We start from the raw sequence: 18,032 nt of genomic DNA, 5'->3' as shown, positions 1-18,032 counted from the left end.
TTAAGAGTTGGTTAGTAATTTAATTATTACAAAATTTATGCTATGGCCGCAACCTTTCTTGTAGGTCAATAAGTAAAACTGGTGAATATTCATGGATTCTCCATTAGCAACCTTTAGCCCAAATCTGTTGGGAAAATGTTTAATTTTAGTTGTTTTTTATTCTCATGTTTTTCTAATTCACAGTCACATTTATTAACATTAGATCAAAATCAGTCCCATTAATTTTCAGCAGATGTGAAATTAACATTGTCACGTGAGAAAACAGAAAACGGCACTGAACAAAGCATTTTATTGCACTCGACAAATATATACCCAAGGAGTCTTTCCAAATGCAGACATTCAAAACAACTTGTAGCATATGGTTGCCTTTGAAACCACGACCCTGCAGAAAGGCTTCGTAGGAAAATAGGGGGGAGGGGGGGCTATGTTATGTACAAGGCTAAGACAGTGGTGGTTAGTGCAAATATCTGGAGCGTGATGATCAGCCATGCTATGCCATTTATAGCCACAGATATAAAGCTGGGATGAAAACTTGACATTAAAATTTACATAAATAATTGCACAACTTTATGTATGTACATGTATAATCATCTGGTCACTGAGGTTATCTGTAGCAGTCATAAAGTAAAGTAATAAGTAAACTAATACACTTTGGGATTCGTGATAAAATATTCTTGGTTTCTGAATACATATTCAATACTTTATAAATTTGTGGTGAGACAGCGCATTATCAGTTGTGTTTGATTTCACAAAATCTGGGCTGGAGGTACTCAGTAAAAAACTATGTAAAATACTCATTTTATCAAAGGTAAACAATGTTGCTTCCAGGCAGCTGGTGTCACAATAATGCTGCTCAAACACATACAGACACTGTGATATGAAATGAAAAGATATCTGTCTGCACATCTGATTCGTGATGTCAGCAGTGAAGGCGAAAAACAAATCAGATTAGTTCTTTAATCTGAGTGTTTGACCATAACTCTGGCCTTGGGTGTGACTCTGTAAGTAAGTGTGTATGAGTGTGAGTCCTCTACAGCCTCTCGAAGCCGATGGAGCAGAGGAGGAAGATGGCGTATAGCAGCATGAGACAAAGTCCCAGCCTGCGGTCCAATCTCCAGTGGTTAAGATGGACACACAGGACCTGGGGTTGGATAGCAAAAAAAGAGAGATCTTAATTTCCTGTTGCACAGCCCTAAATATATTCTCATATCCTCCATAGTTGGAAAAGAATCAAAAGCTTTTAGGTCTTAACAAATATAAAAAAAGATAAAAATCACTGATGATGAAAAAAAAGCCATCTAATGGTGGAACAAATGGTGTTTACTCATGTCACAATCTAAGAAATAACGATTCATTAGTTTCCATTTTAAAAGCAACTGTTTGATATGGTGGTAAAGATCTACTTACAGTAAGTATGACTGAGGCCAACAGCAGAATCACTGAGTACACCAGACCTTTGCTATTGATTGTCACCTAAAAACACATAAATCTAAGCATTAATTATTCACAATTTAAATGTATTTAAATAAAACATTCATTTTTGGCCGTGGCTTAAATAGATATGGTGTATTACAGTAGCTTTGAATACTGTAATGTTAGTATTCACTTGGAGTTATGTTTCCGGTTGCCTGATGAACGCAAGTTTACTTCACCCTATTTGTCTTTTTCTTTAGCCACTAAATGCTTCACTATGCTCACTAGCCAGAAGCTCAAAAAGCAGTAAGAGGGCAACTTGCCCCCTGCAAGCACTAAACCAGGGACACTGTAGTTTTTTAGTACAGGGTGCATATACAGAATGATAAGAACCGACAAAACAATTGCAGCATAAATAGAAGGTGTAGATCTTACCTACGCAGGTCACTGGATGCAGCAACAAAACAATTTATGTTATGGTCTTAGTTTTTCGAATGCCTGGGAAATGGGAAGTCACTGTTTTGTTGTAGGATGTTGGGTGGTAAAAAAAAACCTCTTACCACTGAACCATAGCTGACTATGAGAGTCCTCAGTGCCCAGGGGAACCCCAGGCCCAGCAACACATCAAAGATGTTACTGCCAATGGAGTTGGACACGGCCATGTCACCCATCCCTGAAACATAGCAACAATGATCGTATTTAACCAGTGCAGAACACTAACTTTTAAATGCCATAAATATTATTTATGTAATTTTCTGTGTCGTTTGCATATTGTTTGGATGTTTGTGTGATTTATTTAATTGTTTAGGTAGGAACTATAGGTTTTCTCCTTGTTGCACACGGACACTTTTTTAAGACAAGTGCTCGGTAAAAGAAGAACATGTGGAGCGGTAATTTAAAGAGCTGAAGTTATGGTGTCTTACGTGATGTGTTGAGTTTCATAAGTTGTTTTTGTTTTGTTATATTTATTTTAATTCATTCTCTCCTGGATGTGCAGCCAGCGAGGTATGTGTAATAAGTTTGCATCCCGTTTTACATTTTATTTACGCATTTAATGTTTATGTTATCCACTACGTGTACAACGTGATTTGTCTATGTGATGTTTTATATGTTTAATAGTTCGACGGTGGATAAACCTAAAGCAAGAGCAACAAGCGCTAATTAAGAGGGAATAAATCCATCAGTTGCAAAGAGCTTCGGTGTTGTGTCTTTCCTGGAGGGAGTGACAGTCGAACTCGAACCTGCCGAATCTTCTCGATCTTGCAAGAGTCCCGACTGCTCGCCGACACGGAACTCAGATAAGACATTAGAAAAACGTTAAAGACACCCAAGTTCATCAGTTTTCTGAAGATGTTCATAAGATAGACACCAAAGGTGTGTCTTGAACGTGACAAGGACTGATAACTGATATTAGAGGATTAATAATAATTGAAATATTGTGAAGGTATTGAATGCGAAGAAAGTGATTGATTATTTGAAAGAAGTATTCCTTGCCACATTAAGTATATTGAATTGAATTTTAAGGGTTATTTACGGTTCAATGTTTCTAATGTTCACTCTAGTGTTCCTATAAGCATCTTGTTTATATTATTGTTACTTTGTTATTCAAATTTGATGTTTACCTACTATAGTAGAACGATTTGGAAACAGTAATGTGTTTAATTAACATATATGCTTAAGAAGTTGCAAACCAATGTAGTTAAGGGCCTTTATCACTCTGAAATAGTTTTGTAACAAAATGTCTCATACAAGTAAAGAAGCTCAGAGTGTGTTAGCTGGCATAGAACAAGAGGTGGATGTGTCAAGCTTTCCACAACCAACATCACCGTCTGAAGAGCCTCGTAGAAGTGAAAGAGCCCGAACATTAACAGAAAAGGGAAAGGAATTTCAGAAAGAAAAACTTAAGGTTCTCCTGCTACACTTTGACAGCACATATGAACGATGGAAAGCTTTAACCAAGGTTGCTAAAAAATCTGTAATAAAACAAGATCCCAGAGATATTCTACAGGAGCACATTGTCAGCATTCAAAGAGAGTTATCTGAGCTGAACAGTATTTATGATGAATACAGAAAAATTGATCGCCCAGCTCATGACATGCGTCGCAAGATGGACAACTGTACATCAATTACTGAGATTGTAGTGCAAAACGCTCAGTCTCAAATTCAAGGAGCAGAGGAACAGATCATTTGGCCTGACGCAAAATCAGTATTTGCATCCTCTGTATCCAGTGTTTCACCTTCTGCTTCCAGCTGTTCTAAGGTTAATTCTATGTACTCTAATACTTCCTCAATTAAAAGACAAGAAGCTGCTGCTGAATATGCTGCCACACAAGTCGTTTTAAAGATTATGACTGAACAAGAGTCTTATCAACAGAGACTATACAACCTTGAGGCTGAAGAAAAAAGGATAATTGCAGAACAAGAAGCTGCTGCATTAACTCATCGCCTGCAAGAAGAAAAGGAAGAAACGGAACGCAGAATAGAAAGAGAGAAAGAAAGGGCCTCTCTCTTAAAGAAACAACAAGAAGAGAATGCTGCAAGAAGAAGGTCTGTAGAAACCTTAAAGAGGGAGCTTGAGCGCTTAGAAGAGTTAAAAAGGCTAAATGCAGCCAAGGCAAAACTTCAAGTTTACGATGAAGGTGAAATCAATCAGATTAAGGGTTTTGTAGCACACAGCTCTGAACATCTTACAGTTACGCAGAAAGACATTCAAGTGAACAATGTAAATCAGCAACCAAAACCACCAAAGGCTCCTACCAGTGCAAGCAAAATTGAAACAGGAGAGCTTGTAAAGGTTTTGGCTGAGGCCATATCAGCAAATAGGCTTCCCATTCCAGAACCTGCAGTCTTTTATGGAGATCCACTTAAGTTTGCTCATTGGAAGGCATCCTTTCAGACTCTGATTGAGCAGAAAAACATTCCAACCTCAGAGAAAATCTTCTTCCTTCAGAGGTATATTGGAGGACCAGCTCGAGAGGCCTTAGAAGGTTATTTTCTAATTGGTTCAGAAGAGTCATATGATGCAGCTTGGAAAATGCTCAGTGAACGATATGGACATCCATTTGTCATTGCAAAGGCTTTCAGAGACAAGCTATATTTCTGGCCAAAAATAGCCTCAAAGGAAAGTTCTGAGTTAAGGAAATTTGTTGACTTCTTGTGCAGTTGTGAATGCGCTATGAATCAGAATGAGAGTCTACAAATCCTTGATGATGGAAATGAGAATCAGAAACTGGCAGCCAAGCTACCTGACTGGCTAAGCACCAGATGGAACAGAAAGGCCACAGAGTATCAACTGGAACATGGGAGATTCCCAAGGTTCAGTTATTTTGTAACATTCCTTTCATTGGAAGCTAGTATTGCTTGCAATCCTATTACATCTTATCAAGCATTGGAATCAGAAAGGGTGAAGACAAAGAACAAGAACACCGTACCTTTTAAGAACCAACCCATTGGTACCAAGATATTCACAACAAATATCAGTGAAAGAAACGTAGTTACATGTCTGTTTTGTAAGAAAAGGGGACATGGTTTGCATAAGTGTCATAAATTATTGGAAAGGACAGTTGCAGACAGAATTAAGTTTATTAAGGACGAAGAACTATGCTTCGGCTGTTTGAGCACAGGCCATCAGTCTAAGAAATGTAACAAGAGGATGGTTTGTGAAGTCTGCTCAAAACGTCATCCCACATGTTTACATGAAGATCGCTCAAACCAAGAACAAGGAGCTAAAAGAGAACAATCTAAATGGAGAGATTGCAGTAAGGAAAGAATGACAGAATCAGTACAACAAAGTCTCACCAAAGAAATCACATCCAACAGAGTTGTACAAGAAGGTAACAGTGTACAGACTTCAGCTATAGTTCCTGTGTATGTGTCATCACCAAGAGATCCAAACAATGAAGTACTTGTTTACGCTCTGTTAGATTCACAGAGTGACTCTTCATTCATTCTTGAAGAAGTAGCTGATGCTTTAAACATGGACACAGAACAAGTAAGGCTAAAACTATCGACAATGTCATCTAAAGGGACAATTGTTGCCTGTAAAAGACTTAATGGTCTACAGATAAGAGGACTACATTCATCTAAGAAGATCACAGTACCAACAGCTTATACTCGTGAGTTCATTCCTGCCAATCGGACACATATTCCAACTCCAGAGACTGCTAAGGCATGGAGTCATTTAGAACATCTTGCAAAACACATAGCTCCACAGAAGGAGTGTGAGATTGGTCTTTTGATTGGTTATAATTGCCCACAAGCCTTATTACCTAGAGAAGTTGTAAGTGGAGAAGAAAACCAACCCTTTGCACAAAAAACAGATTTAGGTTGGAGCATAGTGAGCTATGGTGTCCCATGTGAGAACTATGGTGATGCTATCGGAGTAAGTCATCGTATCATTGTAAAGCAGGTGATACCAGAACCTACAACAATAGTTAAACTCAGAAGTGAGGTTCACTATGTGTGTAAGACTCAAATCAAAGAAATGACCATTCCAGATAATGTAATCAAGATGCTAGAATCCGATTTCAGTGAAAGAGATGTTGGAGAAGCAACTCTCTCTCAGGAAGATTTTAACTTCCTCACAAAGATGAAGAATGGAATAAAGCATAAACACGATGGTCATTACGAGATGCCCTTACCTTTCAAACAAGATAGGCCAAACCTTCCCAACAATAAAGCATGTGCTGTACAGCGTTTGTCAAGTTTGAAATGCAGATTCAAGAGAGACCAGAAATACTACACTGACTACAAGAACTTCATGAAAGACCTCATAGTTCGTGGTGAGGCAGAAAAGGTCCCAGAAGAAGAACTGAACAACAAACCAGTCTGGTATATTCCTCATCATGGTGTATACCACCCTCAAAAGCCTGGGAAGATACGTGTAGTCTTTGATTGTTCAGCAAGATTTCAAGACACATCACTGAATGATCATCTTCTTACAGGCCCAGAACTCTCAAACACCTTGCTAGGAGTTCTTTGTAGGTTTCGTAAAGGCCCAATTGCCGTCATGTGCGATGTGGAACGCATGTTCCATCAGTTCCATGTTAAACGTGAAGACCAAGACTATTTAAGGTTCTTATGGTGGGAGAGCAATGATCTAGAATCAACACCATCAGTATTTAGGATGAAGGTTCATCTGTTTGGGGCAGCGTCCTCACCTGGGTGTGCCAATTTTGGTCTGAAACATTTAGCCGCTCAGTGTCAAGATCAATTCAGTCAAAGTACTGTTAAATTCATTCAGAGGAGTTTTTATGTTGACGATGGACAGGTGAATGTTACTTCTGATGCTGAGGCAATCCAACTCATTAAGGAAGCTAGAGAACTTTGCAGTACAGGCAAGCTGAGACTACATAAGTTTGTTTCCAACAGCAAGGATGTAATACAAGCATTACCAAAGGAAGAGTGTGCTGATAGTATCAAAACCCTGGATATGGCTTTGGGAGAACCACTCTTTGAGAGAGCCCTTGGTATTCAGTGGTGCGTATTCTCTGATGACTTCCAATTTAGAATTACTGTCAAAGAACAGCCACTAACTAGAAGAGGTGTGTTGTCGACAGTAGCTTCCATCTATGACCCTTTGGGATTCCTAGCACCCTTTGTCCTACGGGGAAAGCAAATCTTGCAGCAACTGTGTCAAGATAAAGTTGGTTGGGATGAGTCTCTTCCAGAAGAACTCAGAACACAATGGATGTCATGGCTACAAGACCTTCAAAATTTGTCTAAAGTAAGGATCAGAAGATGCTATTTACCAGTAAACTTTACTGATGTCAGGCAATATGAGCTTCACCATTTCTCAGACGCAAGTGCCACAGGTTATGGGGAGTGTACATATCTTAGAGCAATTAATGCTAACGGAGATGTCCATTGCTCACTTGTTATGGGGAAGGCACGTGTTGCTCCTACTAAGATAACCACAATACCACGGCTTGAGCTTTCTGCGGCAGTGGTAGCAGCAAGGACAAGTGTTGTTCTTAGAGATGAGCTTGAAATAAATGGTCTTCAAGAACATTTTTGGACTGATTCAAGAGTAGTTCTTGGATATATAAATAATGATGCAAGACGCTTTCATGTGTTTGTGGCAAACAGAGTCCAAAGAATCAAGTCCAGTACAGACCCTAAGCAATGGCATTTTGTGCAGTCTGAAGATAATCCTGCAGACCATGCTTCCAGAGGTCTAACTGCAGAACAACTAGTTGCTTCAAACTGGTTCACTGGCCCAGACTTTCTATGGGAAAAGGAGCTACCCATAGGTACAGTGGTGGAAGAGGTCAGTAAAGATGATCCAGAACTTCGGAAGGTGCAGGTGCTCAACACCAGTGTAAAGGTAGATAGGACACTGTTAGACCGCATGACAAAGTTTTCTGACTGGAATAGAGCCGTCAAGGCTATTGCTCGTCTTAAGTGCTTTGCTCAACAAATTAAAGGACTTAGACCAAAACCAAAAGAAACCACAGGTGTTGAGGAAAGGCAAGAAGCAGAACTTTACATCATAAAACTAGTCCAAAGAGAAACATTCAACAGTGAAATCAAAGGTTTAGAAAAAAGCAAGGAAATAAGATCAAAGGACAAAGTCAATAAGCTTCACAAATTAAATCCTTTTGTGGACGAGCATGGTGTGCTTCGAGTAGGTGGACGTTTGACAAGAGCTAGCCTTCATCCATATGTCAAACATCCTGTCATTTTGCCAAAGGCAAGTCATGTGTCTTCTTTACTTATTAAGCATTACCATGAGAAAGTACATCATCAGGGAAGAGGCATGACTGTAAATGAACTGCGATCCAATGGGATATGGATCATAGGATGTAGCAGTGCAGTTGCTTCACACATTTATAAATGCACAAGGTGCAGAAAGTACAGAAGAACTGCACAGGAGCCAAAGATGGCAGACTTACCTGAAGAAAGAGTGGAAATGACACCTCCATTCACGTACTGTGGCATAGATTGCTTCGGACCATTCTATGTGAAGGAAGGGAGGAAAGAACTGAAAAGATATGGTCTTCTTTTTACGTGCATGTGCTCTAGAGCCATACATATTGAAATGTTGGACGATCTTACAACAGATGCCTTTATCAACGCATTGCGTGCATTTATTGCAATACGTGGAAATGTAAGACAGCTAAGAAGTGATCAAGGCACTAACTTTGTAGGCGCAAAGAGAGAGTTCATGAATGCAATGAAGGACCTGAATCAAGAACAACTTAAAACATATGGATGTGAGTTTATCACAAACATCCCATCATCCAGTCATATGGGAGGTGTATGGGAGAGACAGATAAGGACAATTAGAAGTGTTCTCACAGCGATTCTGGATCAGTCTGCTAAAAGACTTGACAGTGCCTCACTCAGAACCTTTCTGTATGAAGTAATGGCTATTATAAATAGCAGACCTCTAACAACAGAGCATTTGAATGACCCCACAAGTCTCGAACCTCTCACGCCAAATCATATTCTTTTGATGAAGTCTGGAGTAATATTGCCCCCTCCTGGTCAGTTTGTAAGTCAGGATCTTTACCTACGTAAGAGGTGGCGCCGGGTGCAGTTCTTGGCAAATGAATTTTGGAGCAGGTGGAAGAAGGAATATCTCCTTAATCTTCAGCAAAGACAAAGATGGCAAAAGGACAGAAGAAACACAAAGGTTAATGACATTCTCATCCTTAAGGAAGATAGTTCTCCACGAACTCAGTGGAAGCTGGCAAGGGTGACAGAGGTGTATCCTAGTAGTGATGGAAAAGTTAGGAAAGTAAAACTATTGATCAGTGACTCCAGCTTGAATAGTGAAGGAAAGCGTACTTCTAAGCCAGTGTATCTAGATAGACCTGTGCACAAGACTATTCTACTGCTTGAAGCAGAGTAGATGTTATGATTGCTTTCAAGGATATAGTATTCACTCATTGTCTTAGCTTAGGTAAGAGTGATAAAGTTCAATTGTTAAGTGAAATCACAATAATGTGATTTGGTGGGAGTTTAAATGCCATAAATATTATTTATGTAATTTTCTGTGTCGTTTGCATATTGTTTGGATGTTTGTGTGATTTATTTAATTGTTTAGGTAGGAACTATAGGTTTTCTCCTTGTTGCACACGGACACTTTTTTAAGACAAGTGCTCGGTAAAAGAAGAACATGTGGAGCGGTAATTTAAAGAGCTGAAGTTATGGTGTCTTACGTGATGTGTTGAGTTTCATAAGTTGTTTTTGTTTTGTTATATTTATTTTAATTCATTCTCTCCTGGATGTGCAGCCAGCGAGGTATGTGTAATAAGTTTGCATCCCGTTTTACATTTTATTTACGCATTTAATGTTTATGTTATCCACTACGTGTACAACGTGATTTGTCTATGTGATGTTTTATATGTTTAATAGTTCGACGGTGGATAAACCTAAAGCAAGAGCAACAAGCGCTAATTAAGAGGGAATAAATCCATCAGTTGCAAAGAGCTTCGGTGTTGTGTCTTTCCTGGAGGGAGTGACACTAACTTGTCTTAAGTTTTGAAGTTAGTTTGCATAACACATGTTTTTGTCAGAGAGACAGAGCTGCCTGATAGTGATGAAACGGTAAACATTACACAATTTAAACGTTTCATTTAATTGTTTCTCATACAAATTTTTATGTTTGATCATGCTTTTATTTAAAAAGGTTACTTGTGTTAATAAAGAGCCAAGATGTCCTAAAGATATCCAGAATTAATTCAGAGTTTTGACAAACTAACCTTTACTCTTTCTAGAGCTTTTATTATATCTAGTTAGTGGACACTGTGCTAAGAATGTGTCAAACCAGTATTTCTGAGGCCAGTGATACACATCAAAACTCAATGTTCTGATTCAGTATTGTAAGAAACCACACACACACACACACACACACACACACACACACACACACACACACACACACACACACACAAACACACCTTGTCGGGCAACAATGAGGCTAGCTATACAGTCAGGGACACTGGTGCCGGCTGCCAGAAAAGTGATACCCATGAGAACATCTGGGATACCAAGTGTGTAGCTTATTATGGTCACCTAGGTAGAAGAAAAGAGGTTATTTATGTGTGTTAAATTACACAAAGTACACAAAGCACTAAGACTTTGTGGGTATATGTCCCTCAGTTTGTATATACATAACAAAGGAATTGGCCAAAAAATTCTGTGTGTGTGTTTTTGTGTGTGTGTGTTTCTTACCATCCAGACCATGAGGTAGGAGAAGACAGCTATCCATAGCGTGGAGGACAGGAAGGTGAGCAGGTACCAACGCTCCCACTGGGGAAGGTTACACTTGGGGATGGTGTAGTGAAGCAGGACGCTCACAGGCCAGGAGAGCAGCCACTTCAGACGCACACACCAACCAACTAAGTCCAGCACACACATACAAATGTGGCCATGAGGACCATTAGAGATTCATCTATATCTCTGAATTATGCAAGTGGCACTGTCTGGATGTGCTATCCCATCATCCTTCATTACTTAGATCTATTAGCAATAAATCAGAATGTTAGGCTGAAGAGCATTACAATCAGGTGAAGCTGGAAGCACTTTGTTTGTCAGGTGCAGAAATCTTTTGCCAGACTCAAAATCTTTATCCTTTTTTTGGAGACACACATGCTAGTTTGACATCTTCTAATTATTATTTGTGCCTCTGCATTAGAGTTCCCCTGAAGTTTCCAGTTGGAGCAAACTCACTTCTTGTATCTAACCTTGTCAACCATGTTAACTCTTCTTTCTGCTATCAAGGGGCACACAGGGGAACCACAAAGGAACTTTTCCACGGTTAAAGAGTTATTAGGAAAGTCCAATTTAGGACTCACCACTCACCTGGAAGGACGAAGGGTTTGAAAGGAGCATTCTCCTCCTGTGCTTCCTCCTGACCGTCCTCTTCCTCTTCTTCCTCTTTAGGCTGTGCTCCCCCATCTGTCTGTCCTCCCACCTCTTTATCCCTTTCCCTCTCTCCTGCCAGCATCTGCCTTTCCCCTTCTGCCACTGTCCCATTTTCCCTCTCCCATGGCCCGCTAGCACCCAAACCCTCCTCCCCTGAAGCTCCCCCCTCCTCAGGGCCGACCCGAGCCCGAATCAGCATCTGCCTCTGTGGAAGGAGAGAGAAGCTGGTTGCAGTCAGTGAAAAGTGAGATGAAAAGAAAGAGAAGGAAATAAAATGACTAGAGAAACACTGCAGCAAGCTTATGGAAACAGTTTCATATAACTGTGGCTAACATTATGAGAAATGGCAGAAAAAGTGATTAGGCAGGCAGGCATGTCCACACGTTCACCGGAGGCGATTCGGAAAGCGCTGATCGGGGGCATCGCAGAGAGCGGGAGCAGCATTGGCAATCACACTTTAATTTGGCACTGAACATGGCAGGCACACATGCAGGAGAACAGAGAGAGTGAAGAAGCAGATTTGGAGGTTGAGTTCTTGTGTGCTTTTGTGTCTGAGATAATATTATGCATTAGGCAGCACTGTGTCTGTTGTTTTCTTTGTGGCTTCATAGAAGGAGTCCTCACCGCAAACAGGACGTTATTTGATATTGTGGTACACAGCTCCACATCTTTCATTCTTTCTTCCATTAACTCTCTAATATATGCTACTTTATTCTCTTCCAGCACCTCATCCTCTGCACACACTGGTCCCTTCACAGCTCTTGTTGTGTCTGAGTGACTAAACTAAAACACAATGAGAAACTGATGTACTGAATATATAAAAACACATACATACAAAAATAAAAAATGTATTAAAATAGACTAAGCTCAATAATTCACACTAATATAACTTAAATAAACATGAAAAATATGATATAAAAAAATTATATTTGCTCCTTAAATCAAAGTAATTCCCTTCCATTTACTCTAACTGCCCGGACAGTGGGGAGCCAGTAATTTAATTCTTCCAGAAGTAAAAGTGGCCGGATGAGTCTGATGCACCATTAGGAAGGCATCAGCTGAAAAGTGTGTGCTTGTTACAAAAACTGGAGAAACACGAAATGTGATTGTGAATCAGTTTGTCCACTGTTTGATTTGCAGATACCAAGTTTAAATGCACAAGTTACAGTGCAGCAATCTTTCACTATATGTATACTAATATTACAAATATTAATGCAGTTTTTTTTACTTAATATTTAATTCCCACCAATCATAGCAGAAAAAAATGGCTATGGGAACTTGACGTTACGTGAAGGGTGATGGGAAGTGTTGTGTACTTCACTGATGACTATGCATCCTGCCAGGCGGGTGGAGGGGTGCAGGGATGTGAGAAGGCGGAGGCTTGCCTCTGAGAAAGAAAGCTGGTGGGGGTGCAAGTTCAGCAGCTCATCCACCATCACCACTCCAGAATCCTGACTGGCCACCAAGCATGAGTCTGAGGAAAGTGGAGAGAGATGTGAAGACAAAGAGGACAGAGAGAAGAAGTAGAAACCAACTGTGTCCATCAACGTGATCTAGTTCTATTCAACCCAGTTGGAAATTCATAGGGGAACAAAAATGGGTTAGAATGACAGCTCAAGCTGTGTTACCGGGTTTGATGAACACAGCTCAGAGAACCTTTTGATGTTTTAGACGCACACATACACAAGTACAACTACGAGCTCCTGCACCTGGCTTCAGTGGCACCATATCATTGTCACAGTCTCCGGCATTTCCAACGGCAGTCGTTCGTCGCAGACTGCCCAGGCATGGCTGCCCTGCCCTGCTGCAGTGACGCTCTACCAGGCTGCACAGAGGTTGGTTGAACCTACACGGGAGACACACGCAACCATGAACTTGTGACTTAAGTAGGTGGAGAGTGTGTTGTGGTTCGATGATGGAAACATGAAAAGAAGAGAAAGTGACTCACTTCATGATGATTATATAGATCCCATACATAGAGATCATGATGATGGTCTCCCACCTGAGACATGTATACAAAAACAATGATAGTCAGCTGTCTGATCTGATCTGGTCTGATCAAACTGATCTGACATCCAGCAGAGATGGCTGAGGTTTCATTATATTCTTACCACAGGACTTTTTCGTCATAGATCACCTGCAGGTAAAATGAAAATACCACTTTATTTATACTATGATCTTGAAAATATAAAGTAAAAAGTAAATAATTTATTGGTTGTGACTGCCGAGCATAGGTTTCTGGCTTGTTGTCATTCATCTTTCTGATTTAAAATGAATGCTGTGCAACTCTTGCCAATGCTGCTGACATCTATCCAAAAATTAAAAGACCACAGTGTGAAATGCACTTTGCGCACAGGTTTTCTCACCAGTATAAGCACCACTATGGACAGTATGTAGAAGACAGCATCACGAAACAGAGGCCACCAGCTCAGAGTGATTGGCTGGAAAGTAAATGGACACACAGAAAATTAACAGTATATTACCTTGATCAAGCACATCCTCAAATACTGTGATGACTATGTGCATCAAATGGTTTGAGTGGTTTTGATTCGCAGAAAAGCAAAGCAAAAGATTTAAGTGATACGTTTATTTTGGACTTTTGGAAAAGGCGAGGTCAGTTTGGCCTGAACCCTCTGAGTGTACCCGTCCAGCAAAGATGCCACAGATGCCAATGATGACCAGGATGTTAAAAACAGCGGATCCCACGATAGTTCCTACACCAACATCTCCCTTGGTGATAAACACCCCTAAAAACAGACAATAAGGAGGAGCCAAATCATGAGCAAATTAATTGTGACAGTTTGGTGACATAAATGATGGATTATATTTTCCTTTCACAAATATTTAGGGTACAAAAACTTTGACATACAGTAATGTCTCTCACGTCTGAATCGCAGCTTTAAGTTAAACAACAGGGAGCTGGGAAGATGTGTGAGGGAAGAACCTTAAGCCTTATTGAGTTTAAATTAAGTTTCATTTTTACAAATCACAGAAAGACTTTTGTTTCTGGCAACTTGGCCATTGTCAAAGGCACACCTTTCTAATTTTATCTAGAATACATTTATATTGTGTTGGTCTAGTTTAACATATTTCCAAAACCTACAAAGGTTTCTGTCTGTTCTATGTCTAAGCCACAGCATCCTGTGAACAACTAGTCTTCTTAACTATAAATTACACTATACATTTGCAATTCTTATCTTATTGATTCTTCAGTCTATTCTATTTGTCTACTATTTGAGAACATCTAAGCAATGTAAGTTCATGTCTTCTTAATTGGACAATAAGTGCATCTGCTTCAAACAATTGTTTTTTTTATTCCTAATCAGGTGAAGATGCTTTTGATTGCAGGTAATTGGAGTAGGGATGATGCAATAATTAGTGTCAGTTATTGATTAGATTAGAGTCACACTGACCAATCAAAGAGGTGAAGAGCTCGGGGGCAGAGCTCCCAGCTGCCATGAAAGTTGCCCCAGCAACATCCTGACTGAGGTGAAGGTTCTGGAGGAAGAAAAAGTTGGTCGAAATCAGTTTTTTTCTTATTGCCTACAATGTCTCAATTCAAGAACATCACTGTTTAATCGTTTTGGGTAACATTGGATTTTTGAGTGCTCAGTTTTTTCAGCAAGCCTTTTTTAAATCACATGTGCTTGGAGCTAGAGTCATTACATATTTAAAGGTAAATTAACACATTGTTTGTTGCAGTGGGAAAAATATAGAACTTGAATGCAGTTGGAATTTAGATGAATCTGGTGCTCTGATAACCAACACATAGAGAGCATGAAACAAAAAAACATTTAATTTCATACCTCAGATACTTTTTCTAGTGATGGGACAAAGTAAACATCACAAACGATGGCCAGTGCATGAAACATGTAGATAGCCTGTAAAACACAGGAGATACATTTCTTTCCACATGATTTAGCCTGTATGGGAAGCTTTGTGAGTTTAACGCAACTAAGTTTGGGATTTCCTATTTCAAAGTCTGACTTAGCTGCCAGCAGAGCAGATACTCACGCAGAGAACATGAAGCAGTACTGCTCCCTGTCTCCTCTGCTCCAGAGTAAAGATGTCTTCAGGAAACTCACTGATAGCTGGAGAACAGATGGAGAGACAGAGGTTCAGGTCCATTCAAACCCTCATCTACTTGGACATTTAGGGTAACTGTACATTAAAAGCCTCTCCAGACCAATTCTGAAAAAAAAAAGTGGGTTATGTAATGTAATGAAGTGGGTTAGGTAATCTGACACTCCTTACAAGTGCAGCACCTGTTTTGTGTCTGAATCTGATTCCATTTACATACAAATATGAGTTCAAAACATAAAAACTAAACAAATCCTTGAATCATGAAAACCATTTGTTTACTATGGTTTATTTATCGTGTGTTTTGGTTATATTTTATTGGTTATGAGTGCCATATATTTTGATATTCTTTGACTTATGTTATTTTAACTGAATATCTTGAGATGCAGTGAGTATTATTTATCAATTAATGGAGAAATAATTAACCGATTAATGAATAATAAAACTGTGATTTGCAGCCCTACCCTGCACCTCCAGTCCATTGTGTGTGCATGTGTGCAGTGCGTGAGACTTTGTTGAATGTGTGATGTGTGTATTCCCTAGTAACATTAACAGGGGTTGAGACAGACTGTGTTTGAAGTGGTGCCATGGTATAATGAAGCCGGTTCAGTTACATTTTTAAAAAACTGCTCCTCTTGTGACTTGACACAATTCCCTGGTTATTAGACTCCATCTTCTACTTCTTCCAAAAGTCAGCATTTCCACTAGACCCACAGACACATCTAATTCAGCTGAATTAGACAATACATTGGCCTCTTTCCAATGTCCAAAGTGTTCCATAAAAACCCTAATTATCGGCCTGTGCAAAACCATAAACTAGAAAGCATTTTAGGGTATTATACCCACAAGGTATTCTGGTTTAGCTGTGAGTCCGGACTTATACAATCTCCAGTCTAGAGGAAAGTCACAAAAAGCACAGTTAAACAAGTATGACAACTGGATAAACTCCTGTGCAGAGGCAACATTGTGTTGTTATCATGCAAAAATAGACACTATTGTGATCACCTGTCCCAAAATGTTGTTTAAAAAGCCTGATCCAAGTCTAAATATTTTATCTCCAAGAGCAAGATGATGCTCTTAAACTAACATGGAAGAAAATGACTTTCACACACTGATGTTAATCTTTATTGGATTTTCCCGAAGCACTGAGTTTTTAATATAAAAACCAAAATGTCTTCATCTGAGTATCAGTATCACAAGATGCTGTTATTGATTCTCTCCCTGTCTCAAATGCTGCACACAGAAATGAGAGAGGGCTGCTGATGAGAGCCTCATCATCATCGGGTCGTTAGGACAGGGCAGGCACTTTGAACAGCTCCAGATGCACATGGCATACAACCACAAAACCAACATTCAGTTTCCTAGCAACCGTGTGCCTCAAAGGCCCAGCAGTGTTTTAAAATCTAGATGTGCAGAGTTTGAATAAATGAAAGACGAGATGGACTAGAGCTGTACAGTAGATGTACATAGACTTGGATTAAAAAGATTAGTGGAAAGGAGGCTATGGGGCACACACACACACACACACACACACACACACACACACACGTCTTACAAAAGTTACCATGCATTGTATATTCATTAATACATAAAAATTCAAACTCAAACTGGAATCTAAGCCAGTTAAAGGGTTAATGACTAAAAAGGACCTTAGTCCAACTCAGCACACTCACAGTGTATTTTTTTTGTCTTAAATGAACAAGATTCTCTCTGTTCATTTTGCAGACTTACCCGTGATAAACTATCTCACCTGATCTAGTGTCATTTTGGTTGGTGTCTTCTTTTTTCTGGATGAGCTCTCTCTTGGACAGAGAAATGACACCATGGGAGCCTAAAAAGGGATTGACATATAAAAACATAAACCATAGACAAAATGTTAGTTTTTATACATAACAGTGTGTTTGTGAAACACAGCCATTGTGGAAATTAGTTTTTTTGCTAAAATTGTAGGATACATTTTTGTTTTCTCTACCGAGTTGATAAAATACATTTATTGAACATAAACTTTATTAACAGTATCACTACTGCAAATTAACATGGATCGTTTTAAGCCAAACACCAAATCAGTTGATGAAATCATCAGTTTTATATATATATGCAACGGGAGAAGCACCTGTAACATGCGTAATTTGCAAGATCCAGGCGGCTGCGAGCAGACCGACTCCAGAGACGCAGAGCCGGAGGAGGAGCCGTGTCGGCCTCGGCGCCTTCATCCCGCCAAGCGCCACCGCAGCTCGCCGTTCAGAACATGTTACCGCCGCCGCTGTGACTCCTCTTCACACCGCCAGTCTCCCGGCTACAGGCTGGATTAAAGTGCCTGGTTACTCTAGTCTTCAGATTGATCGTATACAGATATTCTAGCTTTGTTCTCCATCCACGAAACAGGAAGATGGGAAAGATGTTCGGCCTGTCATCAGCATCTCAGCATCCAGGTCAGACCACCGCAGCATCCGCGTCCACCGGCTTCAACACCAGCACAAATGTTCATTCAACAAATCCTCAACCAGCACCATTTAAAAATTTCATTGTTTCAAATCCTCGTCGCATCCCATCCTGCCCTGATCTGATCCGATCCCTCTCCCCCCTCTTGTTTATTTTCAGTCTGGGAATGGGGTCTTCTCCAACACAAGGCAGCGCCTTCAAATGGGTGGGGCGAGTAGAAGGGG

At 39.9% G+C, this 18,032-nt stretch overlaps 2 protein-coding genes across 4 annotated transcripts; one reads left to right on the top strand and one right to left on the bottom strand.

The window, feature by feature from the left end:
* Positions 1 to 780: 780 nt before the first annotated feature.
* On the bottom strand, positions 781 to 18,006 carry slc24a6a (solute carrier family 24 member 6a). 2 transcript variants are annotated; one of them, XM_067518731.1, is made up of 17 exons: positions 17,480 to 18,006; positions 17,117 to 17,197; positions 15,301 to 15,377; positions 15,093 to 15,167; positions 14,700 to 14,784; positions 13,930 to 14,033; positions 13,653 to 13,727; positions 13,398 to 13,423; positions 13,235 to 13,288; positions 12,996 to 13,132; positions 12,672 to 12,760; positions 11,224 to 11,491; positions 10,594 to 10,760; positions 10,320 to 10,434; positions 1,974 to 2,086; positions 1,408 to 1,473; positions 781 to 1,141 (listed from the first exon to the last, which is right to left on the bottom strand). In XM_067518731.1, exons 1-17 carry the CDS (start codon positions 17,577 to 17,579, stop codon positions 1,031 to 1,033), a joined length of 1,743 nt encoding a protein of 580 aa, XP_067374832.1. In that variant the 5' UTR covers positions 17,580 to 18,006; the 3' UTR covers positions 781 to 1,030. The 2 variants fall into 2 exon arrangements, with proteins under 2 accessions (XP_067374832.1, XP_067374833.1); XM_067518732.1 differs by lacking the exon at positions 15,093 to 15,167.
* Positions 2,141 to 9,848, top strand: LOC137134169 (uncharacterized). Of its 2 annotated transcripts, none has more exons than XR_010915390.1 (2): positions 2,141 to 9,660; positions 9,775 to 9,848. XR_010915390.1 is itself a non-coding variant. In XM_067518730.1 (2 exons), the coding sequence occupies exon 2, from the start codon at positions 3,152 to 3,154 to the stop codon at positions 9,266 to 9,268; it is 6,117 nt and encodes a 2,038-aa protein (XP_067374831.1). In that variant the 5' UTR covers positions 2,141 to 2,418; positions 2,533 to 3,151; the 3' UTR covers positions 9,269 to 9,848. The 2 variants fall into 2 exon arrangements, 1 of the variants encoding a protein (XP_067374831.1); XM_067518730.1 differs by having other exon boundaries at positions 2,141 to 2,418; positions 2,533 to 9,848.
* Positions 18,007 to 18,032: the final 26 nt, after the last annotated feature.

This window comes from Channa argus, chromosome 10 (assembly GCF_033026475.1).
Source record: "Channa argus isolate prfri chromosome 10, Channa argus male v1.0, whole genome shotgun sequence".
Lineage (NCBI taxonomy): Eukaryota > Metazoa > Chordata > Actinopteri > Anabantiformes > Channidae > Channa > Channa argus.
The sequence above is the reverse complement of the archived record's forward strand: the minus strand, read 5'-3'. Positions and strand labels throughout refer to the sequence as shown.